This window comes from Martes martes (assembly GCF_963455335.1).
Source record: "Martes martes genome assembly, chromosome: 16".
Taxonomy (NCBI): Eukaryota; Metazoa; Chordata; class Mammalia; order Carnivora; family Mustelidae; genus Martes; species Martes martes.
The window spans coordinates 59,413,717-59,435,109 of record NC_137904.1 but is presented as its reverse complement, the minus strand read 5'-3'; the positions used below and the strand labels follow the sequence as shown (position 1 = coordinate 59,435,109).

The following is a 21,393-nucleotide window of genomic DNA, read 5'->3' as shown; positions in this document are numbered from 1 at the left end:
TTTCATGGCAAGATGTTACACTTTAATGAGAGAGGTCATCACCATAGGGTAAAGTACCCCCCTGTTTTGATACTGTTACATGAATACTTTTTTTAATGAAGACTTTCTTTAAACCATTTATTACTATTATTTTAAGCTATATAACCATCATGGGGCTTGAACTCACCACCCCGAGATCAAGAGTTGAATGCTCTAGGGGCACCTGGGTGGCTCAGTGGGCTAAGCCTCTGTCTTCAGCTCAGGTCCTGATCTCAGGGTCCTGGGAACAAGCCCCACATCAGGCTTTCTGCTCAGCGGGGAGCCTGCTTCTCCCTCTCTCTCTGCCTCCCTCTCTGCCTACCTGTGATCTCTCTCTCTGTCAAATAAATAAATAAAATCTTTTTTTTTTTTAAAGTTGAATGCTCTATCCACTGAGCCAGCCTGGCATCCTGTCTTCAAACCATTTAAAGAAGCAGTGTAATTTGATGTTGTTCACACACAGATTCATAAATCTGCTAAAACCAGGAGAGTTTTAAAACCTCATAAATGCATCTCCTTTCTTCTCAGTGTTCTGGTGTCTGAGGGCCGACTGCCTGTCAAGTGTCTTGACTGAAAAGTAGTTCTTCAGCCTGAAGACTTGGCCAGGCAGCGTGAACTTGGAGAATTGTTGCTCTCTGTGTGCTTGAGTAAACAATTGAAGGTTTCTGTGGGTCCAGGAATCTTAATTATTAAACTGCCTTTAAGTTGGGCATCTCGTCGTTAAAATCAGAAGAGCTTATCTGCAGCGTGGGTGTTTTTCATGATTCGGCACACAGTAGAACAAGCAGCACAACTGAGATGGTTTTCACTTTGAGCAAAACCTGTAGCAGACGGAGGCGGTGATGTGTAAAGCACTTACCTGAAGTGTTCAGTGAATCCGAACCCGTGCAGTCTGAGACCGGGTCGGTAATCCATGCTAAGGGGGTGTAAGGTTGAAGAGCCTTCTGACAGTTTCCAGTAAAATATGGAACAGGCAGCTGAAGACAGTGCGTTTTTAAATGGCTGTCCCAGTGCAGTTACCCTAGCTAGGGACCTGTCACATTTTTTTTTAAGGGGTTCAAGTCTTTAAGAAGTGCCTGTGTGTTCTCCCTTTTTAAGAACTCAGAGTTAAGGGGTGCCTGGGTGGCTCAGTGGTTTAAAGCCTCTGCCTTCAGCTCAGGTCATGATCCCAGGGTCGTGGGATTGAGCCCCACATCGGGCTTTCTGTTCCACGGGGAGCTTGCTTCCTCCTCTCTCTCTGCCTGCCTCTCCACCTATTTGTAATCTCTGTCAAATAAATAAATAAAATCTTAAAAAGAAAAAAAGAACAAACTCAGAATTAATATGGTAGGATCACCAGATTCTTAATCTGTCTTCAGGTCGTGGCAGTATTTCAGTATTGTTCTTGTGGGATTGATTGGCCTTGAAGAGCAGGAGAAGCTCACTGGCTTATGTTGATTTCTTTAATGCAGGAACCATACATAAGTGGCTTTGAGGGAAGGGTATGTGTAGGAGCCTAAATATGTAATTGTTCATTATCTTTGATGTATGAATGCTCTTACGCAAGTTGCTTTACGCATTGATAAAATTTTGGCTTGGCCCACTGCTCCATAACTGTACTGCATATTTATTTTTATTTTTTGGTGCCAACATCCCAATTGACATTTCTTATTTTTATTTATTTATTTATTTTTAAGATTTTATTTGTTTGAGAGGCTGTGTGAGTGAGAGAGAGCATAAGCGAGGGGAGGGGCAGAGGGAGGTGGAGAAGCAGACTTTCCGCACAGGACCCTGGGATCATGATCTGAGCCAAAGGCAGGCTCTTAACTGACTGAGCCTCCCAGGCGCCCCTCTTTTTCTTTATTTTGTTTTTTTGTTTTGTTTTGTTTTGTTAGAGCACAAGCAGGGGGAGAGACAGGGAGAGGGAGAAACAGACTCCCTGCTGAGCTTTGGATCCCAGGACCCCAAGATCATGACCTGAGCTGAAGTCAGATGCTTAACCAACTGAGCCACCCAGAAGCCCCCATATTTATTTATTTTTTTTTAAATCATGATTTCTCAGGCACCTGGGTGGCTCAGTGGATTAGGCAACCAACTCTTGATTGGTTCAGGTCGTAATCTCGGGATTGTGAAATCAGGCCTCATGTAAGGTTCTGCACTGTGCGCAGAGCCTGCTTGAGATTCTCACTCTCCCTCTGCCTCTGTTCCTCTCCCCTCCACATACCCCCACTCTTTAAAAAAAAGGGGGGGGGCTGGTGCCTGGGTGGCTCAGTGGGTTAAAGCCTCTGCCTTCAGCTCAGGTCATGATCTCAGGGTCCTGGGATCAAGCCTCAAATTGGGCTCTCTTGGTGAGAGAGGGCTCGCTTGGTGGGGAGCCTGTTTCCTCCTCTCTCTTTCTCTCTGCCTGCCTCTCTGCCTACTTGTGATCTCTGTCAAATAAATAAAATCTTTAAAAAGAAAAAAAAGTCGTGATTTCTTTTATTTACAGATAACTGAAATTTTCATGCAAGAGAATAGCCCCATGATTCAATTTACAATCTAAACAAACTAGCAATTTATAAACAAAATACTTACCTACCATTTTCCTAAAAGAATCCTTTTCCAATAATTTGTGTAGAAAATCAAGTACAGTTCTTATCTCCCAGTATCTGTGTAGAAGAGACAGGGAAAGGAATTAGCTATTGTAATCCTTGAACTCTGCATTTAAAATCTTTTTTGAAGTGAGCCCAGAGTCTCCTGGTGGTGTGTTTTCAGAATAAAACAAAGAATCCCAGTCCTCTTAATTTGGATACTGTTGGTGTCCGTGAACAGCATTACATTGAAGATACCAGATTTAGTGAAGGTAGAACTTAGTCCTCTCCAAAATTGCCACTTTTTGTTTGACCTAATATTTTCATGTGTAAGTCAGAGTTAATTGTTGTGAAGTAAATTTGTCCACTAAGACAGCTATACTGATTGCTACACTGCTTATCACATTTTCTTACTTAATCATCTCAGTAACCCTGGGAGATGGAGGTATTAACCACCACTTTCTAGGTGGGGAAAACTAAAATTTAGACAAGGATCATTTGCCTAGTTGACTGCTGAGACTGGAATTTGAACTTATGTGTTCAGCCCCTTGAATCCAGATCAGGTGGATCATAAGGGACCTGAGACCTAAATCTTTGACCCTTTTCTTTTCTTAACTGTTTGGAAAGCTTTGACGTCCTATTGGTATAAATGGAAATTTGCATTGCTTTAAGAATGGTCTCAGATTGAGAGTGAGGGCAGTGGTGAATATTGTCAAAATCACATAATATAGCATAGTAGAATCACACAGTAAAAAAGGCATCACTTCTGGAAATTTTTTCTCCATAGAATAGTTACAGTAAGCTATCATTTTGGGGGTTTCTGGAGTCTCACTGTGTTGTTTCCTCCTTTCCTATGTATTTTTGGAGTGTGAAGTTTGTACCCAAGGTATATGAGGAGGCCCTGGTGTGATTTTCTTATGTGCGGACCAGAATATTACTATGTTCTCTTGACTGAAATATTTCTAACTTTTTTTTTTTTTTAAGATTTTATTTTTCGGGAACCTGGGTGGCTCAGTGGGTTAAAGCCTCTGCTTTCAGTTCATGTCATGATCCCGGGGTCCTGGGATTGAGTCCCGCATCGGGCTCTCTGCTCAACAGGGAGCCTGCTTCCTCCTCTCTCTCTGCCTGCCTCTCTGCCTACTTGTGATCTCAGTCTGTCAAATAAATAAATAAAATCTTAAAAAAAAAATTTATTTTTCAGGGGCACCTGGGTGGCTCAGTGGTTTAGGCCTCTGCCTTCGGCTTGGGTCATGATCTCGATCTCAGGGTCCTGGCTTGAGCCCTGTGTCAGGCTTTCTGCTCAGCGGGGAGCCTGCTTCTCCCCCACCCCGCCTGCCTCTCTGCCTACTTGTGATCTCTGTCAAATAAATAAATAAAAATCTTAAAAAAAAAAAAAAGATTTTTATTTTTAAGTAATCTCTACACCCAGTGTGGGGCTTGAACTCGTAGCCTGAAATCAGGAGTCACATGTTCCACCAACTGAGCCTGCCAGGTGCCCCTGTATTTTTAACTTCTAGTTGAAATATGATATACATATAGAAAAGTTCACAGATCCTAAGTATCCAGTTCAGTGAATTCTCATAAACTGAACACACCCAGGTAGCCAGCATGCAGTCAAGAAATACAGCATTACTGGGGCACCTGGGTGGCTCAGTGGGTTAAAGCCTCTGCCTTCAGCTCAGGTCCTGGTCCCAGCATCCTGGGATCGAGCCCTGCATCGGGCTCCCTGCTCGGTGGGGAGCCTGCTTTCTTCCCTCTATCTCTGCCTGCCTCTCTGCCTACTTGTGATCTCTGTCTGTCAAATAAATAAATAAAATCTTTAAAAAAAAATAACAAAAAAGTAAAATTAAAAAAAAAAAAGAAATACAGCATTACTGACACCTCAGTGCCTCCATTGTGTCCCCCTCCATTGACTGGAATAGTTCTTTGTTCTTGTTGTTGTTTTTAAAGATTTTCTTTATTTATTTGACAGACAGAGATCACAAGTAGGCAGAGAGGCAGGCGGGGGCGGGGGGGGAGGGGCAAGAAGCAGGCTTCCCAGTGAGCAGAGAGCATGATGCGGGACTTGATCCCAGGACCCTGAGAACATGACCTGAGCTGAAGGCAGAGGCTTAAAACCCACTGAGCCACTCAGGCGCCCTGATTGACTGGAATAGTTTTAAGTTTCCTGTATAAGCTTCACAGCATTCCTCGTTTTTAGGCCTCTTCCTGATTTGGGCTCTGACATTATTTTCAGTCTTTTTGCAAGAAGAAAAAAAAAGACACTGAAACTTGTCACTTCCTCCTTTCATAATCTCATCTTCTTGATCAACTTGCTTCCGTTAAACTAGAGGATTTTGTGTGGCTACAAGGTCCTAATTTGAGGGACTATGAAGGTTGGAATCGAACCTGCAGCTGTGGGGTAAAACCTAAAGACATTTCCTGAGATGTCCAAGACTGAATGAAAATTTGGTTGTTGGGTGCCGCCCCAGCTCAGGGGGAATGAATGAGAGAGTAAGCGTGGCGTGCCTTCCATCACGGGGAGTGGAGATGGAACTTCCTCGTTCTCGGAACTCTGATGAGGCTTTTTAAATTCCGCGTGAAGACATGGGTGCTCACGTCAGTCCGCAGGAAACTGAACAGTCTCTGTCGGCGCAGACTCACCCGCACATGGTTCTCGGGCTTCTCGTCTCCTCCTCTGCTCCACTTGGACCTCACTTGGGTTAGTTTGTGTCTTTTGCTGCTTTAAGCATTTAGACATTTGAATAAAATTTAATGTGTAAGTATCTGTTAAGTCATCGGAGCTGCAGAGTTTGCATGTTGTGCTGATGTGTGAGTGGAGCCGCTGGATGGGAAGGCCTGGTGCCTGACTCCCGGGGTGGCCCAGGCTGGCAGGGACGCGCTCTCCCGGGCTTTGCCTCCAGCAGAACCAGTCTTCTTAAGTTCTAGAGTAAAGAAGTTTAGAGGCATGCACAGCAAATTTTGACTTCCTGGTAAAGTGATATTCTAGATACTACAATGTTTCAGAGAACCAACATTTTAATTATTCACGTACATTAAAAATAAACTAAGTGCATTAATTCCGTATTTTCCCGTCTTCCTGGGGAGAAAAGCGTACTGAACACCAGGTGGTACTTTTGTTCTGCAGAAACCATCGTTCTGACTTGGTGCCAAGTCTGCATGTTGCCCCATAATATTAAGGGGAGCATTTTTAGGGGGCTTGCTTCTATCTTAGTAAAGGTGATAAGAACGCCCAGCTGTATGAACTAGCATGCAGTATCACAGTTCTCCCCTCCTCTGCAAGGTTGTTGGTCACAAATTAAAACTGGTCTTTTCTAGGTGGTTACCTTACTCTGTTTTGATGCCCAGATGGGCCTGAGTCACTTCCTTGTCAGCCTGACTCTACTCTGTCTTCCAAGAAATCTGTAGCGTAAGATACACAGCGCACCATTTCAGGACCTTTAAAGACATTTTGAAAAACTCTTCATAAGGCTACAGGTTCACTATTGTTATTACACGATAATGCTTTAGATGGTGAGTACTAGGCCACATTTTTCTTTAAGCCTTTCTTTCCTTTTTTTTTTTTTTTTTAAGATTTTATTTATTTATTTGACAGCGATCACAAGTAGGCAGAGAGTGAGGAAGGGAAGCAGGTTCCCTGCTGAGCAGAGAGCCCAATATGGGGCTCGATCCCAAAACCCTGGGATCACGACCTGAGCTGAAGGCAGAGGCTTTAACCCACTGAGCCACCCAGGCGCCCCAAGCCCTTCTTTTTGGTAGAGAACAAAATACTGTCCTTAAGCAACTTTTAAAATCTCTCCTTTGCTCTCATGCTGTTGAGTTTTCTGTGACACCTGCACAGCCATGAGCTCCATTCTGAGGTCCCTGCCTCTCAGGTGATACACATATTGGTTATATCATTGCAGGAGTTAATAAAGTATAATGATTTTTTTTTAAAGGGAAAACTAATGACAAATTTTCATCACTGAGACTGCTGGGATTTACCTGCAGCTGTGTTGTTTGTTTTTTTCTTTTCTCAGATCTCTCTATTCACATTTATTAGCTTTTGCGGGATTTGCCACTTTAGCCATTGCGAACCATTTTCAACTTACAACCATCATAAGTCGAAAATGCTTTAAGAGCGCCTGGGTGGCTCAGTCAGTTGAGTGTCCAGTTCTTGGTTTCAGCTTGGGCTGTGATCTCGGAGTCATGGGATCAGGCCCCACGCTGGAGCGTGGAGTCTGCTTGGGATTCTCTGCCTCTCCTTCTGCTCCTCTCTCTCTCTCCCCCAACCCCCAAATAAGTAAATAAATCAGATCTTTAAAAAATGCATTTAATATACCCCTAACCTATGAAACACCATAGCTTAACCTTGTCTACCTTAAATGGGATCAGAACACTTAGAGTAACCTCCATTTAGGCGAAATCATTTAACACAAAGCCTGTTTCATAAATGAAGCATAGACTGTCTCACGTAATTTACTGAGTGAGAAGCAGAGCGGCTGTGGGGCAGGACAGCAGCCAGTGCATCGGCTCTTGACCGTTCCATGGCTGCCTGGGTCAGCCGCCCAGCATCACGAGTGAGCACAGGACGGTGTATTACTAGCCCGGGGAACTATCAAAATTAAAAACTGGAAGTACAGTTTCCACTGAATGCTTACCACTTTTATACCATCATAAAGTCAAGAAATCGTAAGTTGAACCATTGCAAGTGAGGGACTGTCTGTACCTACCTACACATCATGCATTCTGATGAAACAGTCCAAGTTCTGATATGGTAAAGAGTACGGTGTCATTCAGTTTCCTGAATAAATCATTTGTAAAGAATTTTATCAACTTTCTTGGCGGCGCCTGGCTGGCTAAGTCAGAAGAACATGTGACTCTTCATCTTGCTGTCATGAGTTCAAGCCCCACGTTGGGTGTAGAGATTACTAAAAAAAAATAAACTTAAAAAGAACTTTACCAACTTTCTTATAGAACTTTGTTGCATAGTGTAGATTAACTGCCATTGCACTGGTCTCTCTACTTTCTTGTGTTTAGCACTTTTGAGTTGGGCTCATATTTCTATTTTCTCTCTTAAGCCACCAACTTTTTAAAATGCCTCTGCCTGGGCAGAGTCTTAGGGCACCTGGGTGGCTCAGTTGGTTGACTGTCCCGACTCTTGATTTCAGCTCGGGTCATGATCTCAGGGTTGTGAGATCGAGCTCCACATTGGGCTCTGCGCTGGACGTGGAGCCTGCTTAAGATTCTCTCTCTTCCTTTCTCCCTCTGCCCCTCCCTCCGCCAGAAATAATAAATGCCTTCTGCCCTTTGCCTTTTGTTAGAAATCTAGAATTCAGAGGCGGCTTTTCTACTACACCTGTTCTGTTCCTTGTACTACCCTGTGACATCCAGGCCTGGCCCATCCGTGTAACGAGGAGCAGTCTGGGACTTCAAATCTGGGTTTGATGTGCTAACACACAGCCTTGAGTAGTCATGTCACATTTGTAGAGAGTGTTTCCAGTCTGGGAATGCAGTGTTACAGTTTTATAGTCTCTGGATCTTCCCCCCTGAACTGGGCTAGTGGTTGTGCTTCCAACATTCCCTAACTCAAGCCCATTGTGACCCTGAGCATAAGTGGAGTAGGACTTGCAGTGCTTTTTCGCTGGAATACGTTTTGTGTGTGAGGACACATGGATGGGTGGTGCCTGCTAGCAGCAGCTGGACACCTGTTTGGTGGCTGACCCGGGATTGGATCCCTGTGCTCCTGAAGATGGCCCGGAGGAGCTCTAGAGAAGTCTTGAAGCTCTCCCTGCAGCTGCTGCTCCCTGCCTCCCCCGGCAGAGAGCACGCTTATTTAGTCCCTGGGGGGCCCCCTTCATTCTCCAGCACCAGCGCTTGCTGGTTTTCCGAGACTTCATTTCACCTGTCCTGCTCCCGTCTGCTTTCCTACCAAGGGGTTAGTGCTAGAGATTCGGGGGTCAGACTCTCTTTTTCAGAGACCATTTCTTTTATTTTTACTTTTACTTTTAATTTAATTTAACTGTAAGAGTTGATGTGCTCGTCGTTTGAAGTCATGTGATGTCTTGGATCATGTAACTGATCATACTTCAGAGAACCAAACAAACCTAAATGGCAACATAATTGTCTTAATGGCTGCCTTTTTTAAGAGTGTGAAAAGGAAATGATTTGATTTCCCCCCTCCTTATTTCTTTTTAGGTTTTGAATGAAGAATGTGATCAGAACTGGTACAAGGCAGAACTCAATGGGAAAGACGGCTTCATTCCCAAGAATTATATAGAAATGAAACCACATCCGTAAGTTGGACACTACTGGTCTTCCAAGAGTCAGACCCATCTGCTTATTTCAAATAATGTTTTTATTTTAATTTATAACGTTTTTAAAATTGAGGTCCTTGGGATGGTTGTCATACCTTTTACTCTGTCTTCCCAGAGAATTCACAAGGCATGTTGATTTTGCATGTTAATAGTACGATATAATAATATTCCCTGCCCAGCACAGAGCCCGCTGCGGGGCTCAGTCTCACGACCCTGTGATCATGACCTGAGCCAAAGAGTCAGACACTTAATTGACTGAACCACACCGGTGCCCCAGTGGTGCATGTTTTAGACTGATCTTTAATGAAGTAGTTGTTCCGTTTAAAACAATAGTTTATATACTAATATGTAATAAAGTACATGTCTTGGATTGATAATAGCTGTCAGTGATCTTCAAATAATAAAACTATAGAAATGCCTTTCCGTGATTCTTTTTCATAAAACCCCTAAGGCCAGATAGCTTTCATAATTCTCCATTTTTTGAGTCCTAGAAAGTGTACTTATCACATGGTTTTGTTGATATGTTTGATTGCCCTATAGGACTGTGTCTTAATAATCTTTGTATCCCCAGAACACAGTGCTTGGCAATATAATAGGTTCTCAATAAATGCTTGTTATAATTACTATTCTTGCCTACCACTTAGGGTTCCCACTTCAGAGAATTCAAAATAATCTCCTACCCCAGGCCGTTGAGAGCAGGGAACTTTTTTCTTTTCTTCCTCCCTTGGAACATCCCCTCCCCCACTCAGTTTATATTGGTATGTGACGTGGTGGGGCTGTGGGAACCCTTGATGTGGTGGGGCCGTGAGAACCCTTACCGACCACCGTCCTCTCACCCGCAGCCTCCGCCTCCTTCTCTGGCCCTGCTCCTCCTTCAGTGACGGTCCCTTCCGTCCCTCAAGGGTCAGGGAGCTGAGGCTCAGTGCCCAGACTAGAGTGTCGTTGGGACAAGGAGGAGCAGTGGTTTCTGTCTACTTAATTTAACACAAACGATAAGTAAGACCTTTAGATGACATGACCCGCCTTGAGTGGCAGCCCATTTGTCCCTCTCCTTCAGTGTCACTGCTCTAATGTGTGCCTTTCCTCTCTCTTCTCCGGAGCCTCCAGAACAGAGATCTTAACTGCACCTGCTCGTACACAGCTCAGTGTCACAGAGTTCAAAGGGGCCTTCGATCATCTAGTTCATTCCTCTTTATCTTAAAAATTAAGAAAGCTTCTGGTATTTTTATTTCAATGCCAGTAATTTATGAATTTGGTTCACTTTGTAAAAGACAGTGTAGAAGACCGTAGAGCAATATAGGAGTTTCTCCCCATGTACATTGCCCTTTTGGAGGTTACCACCATGACAATTAAATCTAAGCCAATTGATAACTTTTTTTTTTTTTTTTTAAGTAGGCATAAAAAATCTTCAAAGGTGTATGTGGCAGGGATTCCTGGCCCCCTGTCGGTGGATTAATAATGCCCTTCATTTGAAGTCCCTGTAACACTAGACTAGAGGGTTTATTTTTTGTAAGATTTTATTTATTTATTTGAGAGAGAGCGAGAGGGGAGAGGTCAGAGGGAGAAGCAGACTCCTTGCTGAACGGGGGACCCACCCCACCCCCATCCTGATGCAGGATTCGATCCTGGGACTGAGGATCATGACCTGAGCCAAAGGCAGATGCTTAACCAGCTGAGCCACCCAGACGCCCAGATTAGGGGCTTACACACATCATGCCCGGGTTACTAAAATGTAGGCACACGTGGTAGTAACCAAGAAACTCCAAAAGATGAACACAAGACTAGCACAGATGTCCTGGGAAGTGTACTAAGCACAGCTTTGCACTCTTGTAGCCACTTAGTGTCTGTGTTTGCTGTGGGGACTGTGTGGGCTTTTCATGGACAGCATCACGAAGTGCGCTCCCCAGGGAGAGGCAGTTGGTAGCGGTTCCTGGGAGTGGGAGCGGCTCTGGATCATACAGTGGCTCCTCCCTCTGTCCGAATACACCAGATATTCTATATACATCTGTTCCTTCAGTCGGTCCTCAAAATAGATGAAGCATTGGCTAAACTGTACGTAAAGGACAAGAAGATAAATATTTTAGACTTTGAGGACCATATGTAGTCTCTGTCATTTCACGTATTCTTTTGGATTTTTAAAAAATAACCCTCTAAGGGATGCCTGGGTGTCTCAGTGGGTTAAGCAGCTGCCTTCGGTTTGGGTCATGATCCTGGAGCCCTGGGATCGAGCCCCACATCGGGCTCCCTGCTCCACAGGGAATCTGCTTCTCTCTCTCTCCCTCTCTTTTTCTCTCTCACTCGCTCACTCTCTTAAATAAATAATCTATCTACCGTTAAAAAAAAATAAATTAACCCTTTAAAAATTTATTAAGTTGGGGCACCGGGGTGGCTCAGTGGGTTAAACCTCTGCCTTCAGCTCAGGTCATGATCTCAGGGTCCTGGGATCGAGCCCCACATCAGGCTCTCTGCTCGGCGGGGAGCCTGCTTCCCCCCCCCCCCCTCTGCCTGCCTCTCTGCCTACTTGTGATCTCTCTCTGTCAAATAAAAAAAAAAATTGTAAAAGTCAGGGCACCTGGGTGGCTCAGTTGGTTAAGCAACTGCCTTTAGCTCAAGTCATGATCCTGGGGTCCTGGGATCGAGTCCCACATCGGGCTCCCTGCTCAGGAGGGAGTCTGCTTCTCCCTCTGACCCTCTCCCCTCTGATGTTCTCTCTCTCTCAAATAAAATCTTTTAAGAAAAATTTTGTAAAAGTCTTAGATTGTGGGCCATACAGAAACTGGACATATTTGGGCCAAGGACCCATAGTGTTGCTGGCTTCTGCACTCGATCCATTAATAATGGAAATCAACCTCAGTTCCTTTTCATTTTTCGTATTTCCAGGCTGAAAGGGAATTCAGCAGAATATCATACTCTGTAATGTTTATATTAAATAAAATGCCCGTGGCTCTGTGTCCTTGTTTTCCTTCGGATTGTTTGGAATGACATAGGCCATTTGAATGCAACTGTTGAGAAAACACAGGAAAGGCCTCCTTCCCCCGAAAGCACAGGTTACTGCCCCAGTTGCCTGATTGCTGGGTTAGCCCTCAAGGAAGACTCTTGCCCTGCCTCACCCTCTGTAAAGGTCCACTCTATAGAACTCTGGAAGAAGAGTTGATGGGAAGGCCTCCAGGGGAGCTTCCGTGCTGGTGATTTTTGCAGAGTCTAGCTGAAGGGCAGGGAGTACCCCCACCCACACACACAAAGCTCTGAAACAGGAAACCGTATTGCTGAAGGCACCATGGCCATGGGCCTGCGGAGTGGTTGGCCTTGCGGGCGCCCGTCGTGTTCCGGGACTGCTCTGTGACTGGACATCCAGAAGTACAGGGTCCGTGTCCCTCCCGTAGCGGCGGGGGGAGCGCAGAGCACCAAGCCCCTCTTCCCTCTCTCCTTCCTCTCCCCCCACCTTCAGTTTTTGCTAGGAAGAGGGAAGTCTCCAGTGGAGTAGGACCTAATACAGCTTTCGAGGTAACAAGTTAAACACAGACGAGGAAGCGGTTACCGGCTGGTGTTGGAACACACTGTCGTGCGCGCTGGGGGTGGGTCCACATCCGAGCTTTTCACACTGGGTGCATATGGATGGAAGCCTGTGGAATGTCGTGAAGAATTAAATTGGAAAATGAGCCACCTCCTCCGGTTAGCTTTCTCCTTTGCTATTTGTGTTGTAGTACAAACCCATCTTTTCAAGATTTTAAAAATTTTGACTGTGGCCACGTAGTTACACTCATCGCTGTTGAAATGTCTTAACGGAGAGGGACCGCTCTTCTTCATGCGGTGCGGGTATCCTTTCTGTTGTGGGACATCCTCAAGAGAAGGAGGGACAGAATTTAGTAAAAATGGAGACAGATACAAAAGAAGGCTTTAATAAAATGGTCTGCAGCTAATTTTCTATTTTTCAGTCTGGGGGCTTGTCACAGAAAGTTCCAGTTTAACGTCTCTATTGCACTGAAGTTTATCTTTTTTCACTGAGAATAAAACCGAGCTCCTCTGCAGCTGGAGGCCGGAAGGCCCTGCAGCCGTGTCCGCGTCGGCCCCCGGGGCCGAGGTCCGCGCAGAGCTGCCAGCACTCGCTGCTCAGCGGGGGAGTCTTTTTTCACTTTCCGAACATCTAGGCAGTTTTTAAAATTCATATTCATTATTTTAGAACGGGGGGAAACAGGAAAATACCTGCATGGTGGGCACATCTTGGGGGCTTGGGAGGAAGAGAGAAGAGAACGGCTGCTGAGTGACTTTACCGCCCCCACCACGCTTACCGCCCGCGGGCGCATCGCAAACTTGAAGGCTCTAGAGATTACTATAGAAAAGCTCTCAGTGGTCTTAGTATCGCCGGCCTTTCCTAGTTGGAGATGGTTCTGTTGTATCAATGTGTAATTTCTCTTGTGTGGCCTGACTTCCAGGCACTGGAGGGCTGGTCTCTGGGTTATTTCTAGAAGCTAGATCCTAGCAGCTACTCAGCAGCCTGGTGGCCTTGTAGTACTCAAAGTGAGAAAGACACAAGAAGGTCCATTTAAGAACGTTTAAAGATTAATCCAATTCATGGCAGCTCCTGATCAGACCTAACTAGCAGCTCACCTCTTTCTGTTTGAGGTTTTTTGTTGTTGTTGTTGTTGTTTTAAGATTTATTGATTGAGGGGTGCCTGGGTAGCTCAGTTGGTAAGCATCTGCCTTTGGCTCAGGTCATGATCCCAGGGTCTTGGGATCGAGGCCCACATCGGGCTCCCTGCTCAGTGGAGAGCCTGCCTCTCTCCCTTCCCCCCTCCCTCTGCTTGTGTTCCCTCTCTCTCTGTCAGATAAATAAATAAAATCTTAAAAAAGATTTATTGATTGATGCAGAAAGAGAATGTGCAGGGAGTAGGGAACAGACTCCCTGCTGAGCACAGAGCCAGATGCAGGGCCTTGGGGCTCAATCTCACGAGCTCATGACCACAACCTGAGCCAAAACCAAGAGTCGGACACTTAACTGACTGAGCCACCCAGGCGCCCCAGATAGGTCTTTATTAGCTATAAGTAATATCACTGCTTTTTAAAATAACAGCGCTTAGAGACAGATTGGAAGAGGGAACACTATTTTCGCAGTTCACCCATCGTAGTTAGTCATGGTTTTCATGTGAAATAGCGGCTGTGACTTGAAGCTTTTTCACCCTTCCTGCTCCTCTTCTCCCCCCACCTCCTCCCCTTCCTCCTCCACGGGCCAGTTGCACCCATAGTTTTGCATGAATTCACCCACTCTTGTGGCCAAGGTGAATTCGCGATGGGAGCAGAAGAACCTATAACCTGTTCCAGTGAAAAAACCGAGTCTTGCAACGAACTTCCCCTGTGTAGGATAAGCTGTGATGTTGCTTCTGGCTCCTGGAAGCCCCGGGCGTGATGGCAGAGAGAGGCCTCGCGAGGGATGTCACAAAATCTGCCTTTGTGACAGCAGAGGCTTCTCTCTCAAGGCCTGAACCTCTTCACCTCGGGCTGTTATAAGAAGTAGCCCCGTCTCCAGTTTCGGGGCCTTCCGGCTTCCTGCCTCTGTTTACTTCAATCCCACCGCAGCAAAGCTTCGACCCTGTCAAAAGGCTGCGAGAAGAGGCCTGTCTCTTCCATGGCTCTTCAGTGCTTCATACTGTCAGACCTGGGCTTTCCCCGGTGCCCTGAGTCAGTGGGGAGCCTGGTGGGCTTGGGCCCAGAAGGCCCAGCTTTAAGCTTCTTCCTCTTTAAGGAGAGTGGCCCACAGTCATGGCTCATGAGTCACTTTCTGGAGAGTAGGGTAGGGTAAGGGCGTTTGAAGGGAGATGGTCTGTGTCTCGAGAGAGAAGCTGACTGAGTGGTTTGTGGGACGTGTTGACACTGGAGGGTGAAAAGGGAGGCCCCTTCCTTTGGCAAGAAGTGTTCTGTTGCTCACATTTTGGAGGCTGGATATCCCGTCTCTTTGTGGGGAAGCAGATGTTGACTGGCTTGTCTTCCTTCCTTAGGTGGTTTTTTGGCAAAATCCCCAGAGCCAAGGCAGAAGAAATGCTTAGCAAACAGCGGCATGACGGGGCCTTTCTCATCCGAGAGAGTGAGAGTGCCCCCGGGGACTTCTCCCTCTCTGTCAAGTAAGTACTTCCCGCTCTGGTCCCCGGAGGCCTCTCCCTGCTGATGGGAATTGTGTCTGGCTACACACACCAAAGGTTGCCAACCGGTAGAGGTTTAGCCTAAATAGTGGTTTACCAAAGCGGAATATTTTACATTAAAATAGTAATTTCTGGAAAAAAATTACATTGTAAAATGGTAATTTCTGGCTCCTCTTAAAAATTAATTCTTCCAGTGCCGAGTGTCGGTCCCCGTGTGGAAGCAGTCTTCAGTTGGTTGACTGAGGTAGCAGCGCACGGTCCCTGTCCCCCCACCCTCCACTGTGCCCTCCCTCTACTTGCACACGCCTCTTTCCTCAGTTGGCTTCTAGGGGATCCCCGCCACCCTTTCTGTCGGTATGACTGGTCACCCTTTTAGCTGGTTTTGGGGACCTTTACCAGATGTCTTGCTTAAATCCTCCACCACCGTCCTGGGCCTCTCAATTTAACTTTAAAAGGTTACCACAAGGGTGGGGGGAGTGTTTTGCTTTCCCCAGTGGTAAAGTGTGCAGAGGAGCTGGTAAGCAGGGAATGGGGAAGGCAGGGAGTTTACCACCCCAGGAACTGTGGAGAACCTAAATTGGAATTTTGAGGATTTCAAGCACATCACTTCTCATCTGTGAAATAAGGATTTTTAATCAAATTGTCATTTCCATATGTGTTTTGACTCAATCCTTTCTAGTTAATATATTACCACAGGAACCCTAGCTCAGATCACTGCGTGTTATATATAAGTGATGAATCACTAAATCCTACTCCTGAAACTAATATTCTACTGTATGTTAACGGACTAGAATTTAAAAACTTGAAGGTGGGGGAGGGGAGATTCGGATCACTGTTATAGCTCACATTGGTTATTTTTACATGAAGACCATAAGAGAGTTTATTTGCCATTTGCACACAATGTAAAGAGTTTTCCGTTTTCAAAATTAATCTTGTTTCCTCTTAGGACCAGTATAGGTTTTTTGAAATGTAGATTTAAACTTAATTTTTATATTCTTTTTCTCAGTGAAAGTATGGGAGACGGTTTTAGGCCATATTCACAACACCACACAGATACGTGTCCAGTAGAAGTGAGTTTTTAGTCCCGGCATGAAAATACTAAAGCGAATCTGTCATCTGTTTTCCTTATGTTTCACACTGACCCGAGTGGAAAACAGTCCAGAACGAGGAGTACAAGCAGTTACTCGCGAGTGAATTGACTGATGGCCGCAGCGAGCAGGGGAGGCCTTGATTACACCAGTCACTGCGCGTGCTCATGTGGTAGCTGCTGGCGAGCTCCCAGACCATTATTCCGTTTTATCAAATAAAAACTTAAAAGTGCATGCGTTTATTGAAACAGATGTCATTACCACCTTTAACAACACAAAGACCTTCTCAAAGGAGGTTCCAGAATCCAGTCTCTAAAAGGTTTCTGTAGTCTCAGGATGGGAGTCAGTGATGGAAAACACCATGGCAGGTAACAGGTCATTGTCTGGGACCCTGTGCACCTTGTGGAAACCGTCTGCATGGCAGCTGTGGGAGTGGGCTTCTGTGGGGCCAGAAGCGTGGCGTGGATGTGTCTGCCTTCCTCACCGCAGACTCGAATTTGCGTGAAAAAGCAGCTCCGGTTCTAACACTTGGGATCGCCTACTTGAAGCCCAGTGCTGCCACCTACTGGGTGGTTTTTAAGAAGTTTTTCATTTCTTCCCCCCTTTAAGACTGAAGGAGAGGAGATAGCATGTCCTTCATTTACGTGTCTTCATAGAGCGCTGTTGGAGGCCTGGGTACTGGCATCCGTGCCAAGGACCCAGCAGCGAGCAGGACAGGCAGAGCCTCGCCTGGCTTGTCTGGGGTGGTCCGCTCTCAGTTGCAATCCCACTTCTGCGGGCCGGTGTAAGGAGAGGCGTGTTACCCGGTGATCGAGAAACCTCTCGGGGCACCGGGTGCCTCGGCCTCTTGTATTTATTGGCCCACGACGTTCCATTCTGAGACATTTCGCCCATGAGTAGAACTAAAATCCCTAAATGGAAAACATGATCTGTACTCCCAGTTGCAGCAGAGCTGTTGAATGTGTGTCCAGTCCCCTCCTAGCTCTCCCTCCTGTCCCACCTCTTGTAGCTTTTAAATATCACCTAAGGTTTTAATGGGTGTTTGTTTAGTTTGTTTTTTGCTTAAAAAGTTAATGAAGTCACACTCTTCCTTGAATAAGACTCTGTTTGACTTGGTACAGTGCAGGGCGCGTGGAGACATGGCATAGGTTAGGACATTCTTTATTTTATAGACATCTTCAGAATCGACCTGATGGACAGGGTTTCCCTCTCTGGCAAGGAGTCTTACTACTGTCACTGGTAATCATCAGTCCCCCGGAGGGCTCTCGGGGGCACTCAGTGTCCTAACTGCAGCCAGGGAGCCGTGTTGTGCTGCAGTCCAGGGCCCCTTGGGCCGTGAGAAGTGTTGCCGGAATCCGAGTTCTCACAAGACGCCTCCTTGATTTGATGGACGGAGCCCTCTGACCTGCCCTCGTGTGTGTTCTCTGCCCTCCCCAGGTTTGGAAATGACGTGCAGCACTTCAAGGTGCTCCGAGATGGAGCGGGAAAGTATTTCCTCTGGGTGGTGAAATTCAATTCTCTGAACGAGCTGGTAGATTATCACAGATCGACATCCGTCTCCAGGAACCAGCAGATATTCCTCCGGGACATAGAACAGGTGCCACAGGTGAGCCTCCTCAGAGAGATCGGGATCATCTCCAGCAATTAAGAGTAGCTCCTCGGGCAGGCAGGCGCCTCCTCGAAGGAGTCCTGGGGCTTCTGTGCTCACTGTTCAAAGTATTGCCTGTAGTTTGTGTTACGGGTGTGTAGTTTGAAACAAAACAGTTTTGCCTTTCCCAGAGGCTGCCCTCCCAGGGCGGTGCGTTGCCAGGTACCACCTGTGTCTCGGTGGGAAAACGGTCTTTAACGCCCTCCGCCGTCGTATCCCCGGGAGCAAGTGCGGAGGCAAACCTCGCTTGTGAGGTTCCTGTCTTCCTGTGCCTGCAGCCCCAGCGCTGTGTTAGGGGGAGCCCCGCCTGCCTGGAGTCAAGCTCTTGACCTTTCGACTCCATAAAACCTTAAGGACTTCGTAAGCAATAAACCGATGGGAACTGAAGCCTTTTCCAAGCCTGGGGTTGTAAACCAGAGTCTGACTTCTGTTTCCCAAGTTCCTCCCTGACGGACCGCGCTCGCTTCCACGCCGTGGCGGGACGAGCCCTAGCTCGTTCTGGCCTGTCGGGAGCCGTGGTGAACGTAGCCTGCTCCCACGTAGGGTAGACCGAGAACCTGGAAAGATGAACAGCCCCGGGGGGCGGGGGGCGGGATGGGAGGTTGTCTCAGGAAACATTCGGAGTCGGCACAGGGCGGTCGCGCTCTTGTGACCAGTCCCCACCCCCAGCAGGGGGCTGGCTGGCCGTGAGCAGAGACCGAGCAGGTGTTCTCTCCCCGCCCCTCTTCTGCAGCAACCGACGTACGTCCAGGCCCTCTTTGACTTTGATCCCCAGGAGGATGGAGAGCTGGGATTCCGTCGGGGAGACTTTATCCACGTCATGGATAACTCAGACCCCAACTGGTGGAAAGGGGCCTGCCACGGGCAGACCGGCATGTTCCCTCGCAATTACGTCACCCCTGTGAACCGGAACGTCTAAGAATCAAGAAGAGATTATTTAAAGAAAGTGAAAAATTTAAAACACAAAAGAATTAAACCCATGAGCTGCCTTAACAGCAGCCTGTGAGGGAGCTCAGAACACCTGTCTGGGTCACCTGGTGACCCTCTCACTTTGGTTGGAACTTTGGGAGGGGTGGGAGGGGGCGTTGGATATAAAAATGCCAAAACTTACCTATAAATTAAGAAAAGAGTTTTTATTAGACATTTTCACCGCTGCTCCTGTTTCTCCTTTGTCCTCTTTTTCATCCTTTTCCTCTTCTGTCCATCAGTGCATGACATCTAATGCCACATATAGGCCTGGCTGATGCCAATAATAAAAGAAAAGAAACCAAGCAGGCTGGTATGTTCTCTATGCAAAATGTCTGTTGTAGTCGCAGTGGCTGAAGGAAGGACAGCCGTGGCTGGGTTCCTCGTGCACACACAGGAGAGGGCGGGCGGCCGGCGCCCTTGCTGGGTGGCTTCTGCCAGACCGGGCGGGGGGCGGGGGGCGGGGGGCAGTCCCCGGCCGCCAGGGTCTTGCGACAAAGTTGGAAATGGAGCGGGGGCAAAAGGAAGGACTGTTACCCCTCATGGCTTCCTGAACAAAGTCAAACTAAAAACCTTTGTCTCTTTTCTACATTGTTTTCCCTTCCACGTGGCATTACTGAGCATGTTGGTTTTTTCCTAGTGCCTTTTTCCTTATTTCAAGAGTTGCTTACGAGTGGTGTTTTTTTATTTGTTTTAAAATAAGTTAAAGACAGTCCGGAGCTTTTTCAGCCCATTTGTCTCCTCCTCTGTGTAAATAGTCCTCCCCCGGGGGGAGGGGAGAGCAGGTGGAGAAGACAGGCGCGGGTAGGGGTGCGGGCGGTCCGCCCGTTCTCAGCCACGAGTCTTTAAGGTTCAGCTTTAATGTGTGTCAGCCCTCTGGAGTCCGCCGTGGCTGTCCCAGGGGTGCGGTGCCGGCAGCTGCTGGGGAAGGAGGAGATGGTCCGGCTCTGTCCAGCTCTTCCCACCTCGGACTGGATCTGGCTGCGTGGGGCTATGAGAGCCCTTGACCTTGCGAACCCGGCTGTTGCCTGCCCTTCCTCCGCTCCAGCGCCCCCCAGAGAAAACACCCTGGAGCCAGCAAGTTTCAAACACAGGAAAGCCTAAGGGACTTCAGCTGTGGCTCTCTGACCGGATCGGGTTATATGCTGTGTTCCCACACTGGGGTGGAGCCTGGGAGCTTTCATTTTTCTTGCTCTGAAAATCCGAGGTATCCGTTCATGGCTTTCATCTTCTGTGTCCCCTGCCTGGCCTGCCCGGGTGAGCACGAGGGCAGCGTGCGGGCAGCGGCCGGGTTTTCGAGGCTCCGTCCGCAGTGGGCTGTGTCTGTAGCTGCTGCCCCTTCCCCCCCTAAGGAAGTGTCTCTGTGAAGCAGGGACGGTTGGGGAAGGACGAGTGGCAAATGTAGGAAGGCCAAGGCCACCGCAGAGCTCCTCTTCCGCCTTGTCAGCTGCTTGTCCCTCGCAGTGACGTGCCTGTGAACTTTCTCCTCCCGATCCCCTGCCCGCAACAAAAACGGGGCTCCCCGGGAGCTGGTGACGGCCTTTGGGTTCTGAAGTGGTCGATTGGAGTCTCCCCTGGACTCTGCTTATGGAGCTGGACTCAGCCCGGAGTGCTCAGGCCCCGGAGGCAGCTGTTCTTCAGGACAGAGCGCCCACCCGCTCGCTCCCTTTCTGGTAGCTTCTTTCCTCGGTGATGATAAAAGGAATCTCTGGCATTCTACACCTGGACCATTTGATTGTTTTATTTTGGAATTGGTGTATATCATGAAGCCTTGCTCAACGAAGACGTGTGTGTATATATTTAAAAAAAAATCAGTGTTTAAATGAAAAGACCTATGTACTTAATCCTTTAACTCCGCGGATAGCATTTGGTAGGTAGTGATTAACTGTGAATAATAAACATACAGTGAATTCTTCACTCTGTATCTTTTCTCTTTTTTCTGCCCCCTCCCCTTCCGCCTTACTTAAAATAAAAACCTGAAAGCCATGTCAAGTGTTAGGCAGGACTCCCGTATCCTATTTTCCCACTCGCCTACCTCCCCGGGGTGCACGTGGATCTTGCTGGGCCCCGAGAGTCTCGCGGCCCACACTCGGCGGCTCATCGGAATCCCTGGGACTTGTTCACAGTGTGGACGCCCAGCCAGCGCCCTCGGGAGCTGGGAGATGGTGGCTGAGGCCAGGCCTAACCACACCGCGCCGGCTGGCGTAGACCAGACGGTGGTGTTTAGGGAGAGCGTGGACAGAAACTAAATCCAAGGAATTCCCACTGACATTCTTGGTCCAGTTCGTCAATAGAGTGCGTCGTACTACCTCATCCACGGGCCCCTACTTGGGTGGTAGTTGTCACTTCGCTTTTCTGCAATGACCTCAGTGAGAAGGAACTTGACCTGACACCATCCTGCTGGACACTGCCGGTCTCACAGACCACCTGTGAGCTACGCTGTGCAGATGCTTCCCACGCGGGGCCACTGAGGTGAGAACTTCAGGCCGTGACCGCCTCGGTGAGACTGTACTCTCTCTGACTCCTGGCCTCAGAGTAGCATCGTAATTAATGGGAAGGTCGATGCTTTTGCACGGTTCGGTCACAGGCTTCTTGCTGATTCTATCCCCTTCTGCCATGGAGCTATAATTCCTGGGAAGGCATCCGGGTGGGAGCACCTCGGGGAGGACTCCACCGTGGAAAGCTCACCTGCGG

General features: G+C 47.5%; 1 protein-coding gene across 1 annotated transcript in view; it reads left to right on the top strand.

Annotated features, from left to right (window-relative positions):
• Nucleotides 1-20,615, top strand: part of GRB2 (growth factor receptor bound protein 2) — a 72,483-nt gene extending 51,868 nt beyond the window's left edge. The window contains exons 3-6 of the mRNA XM_080826193.1: nucleotides 8,745-8,842; nucleotides 14,857-14,979; nucleotides 17,523-17,691; nucleotides 18,467-20,615. Of these exons, the coding sequence (XP_080682319.1) occupies nucleotides 8,745-8,842; nucleotides 14,857-14,979; nucleotides 17,523-17,691; nucleotides 18,467-18,652 (576 nt within the window). The 3' untranslated portion in view covers nucleotides 18,653-20,615. The remainder of the gene's footprint in view (nucleotides 1-8,744; nucleotides 8,843-14,856; nucleotides 14,980-17,522; nucleotides 17,692-18,466) is intronic.
• The last annotated feature ends 778 nt before the right edge of the window (nucleotides 20,616-21,393 follow it).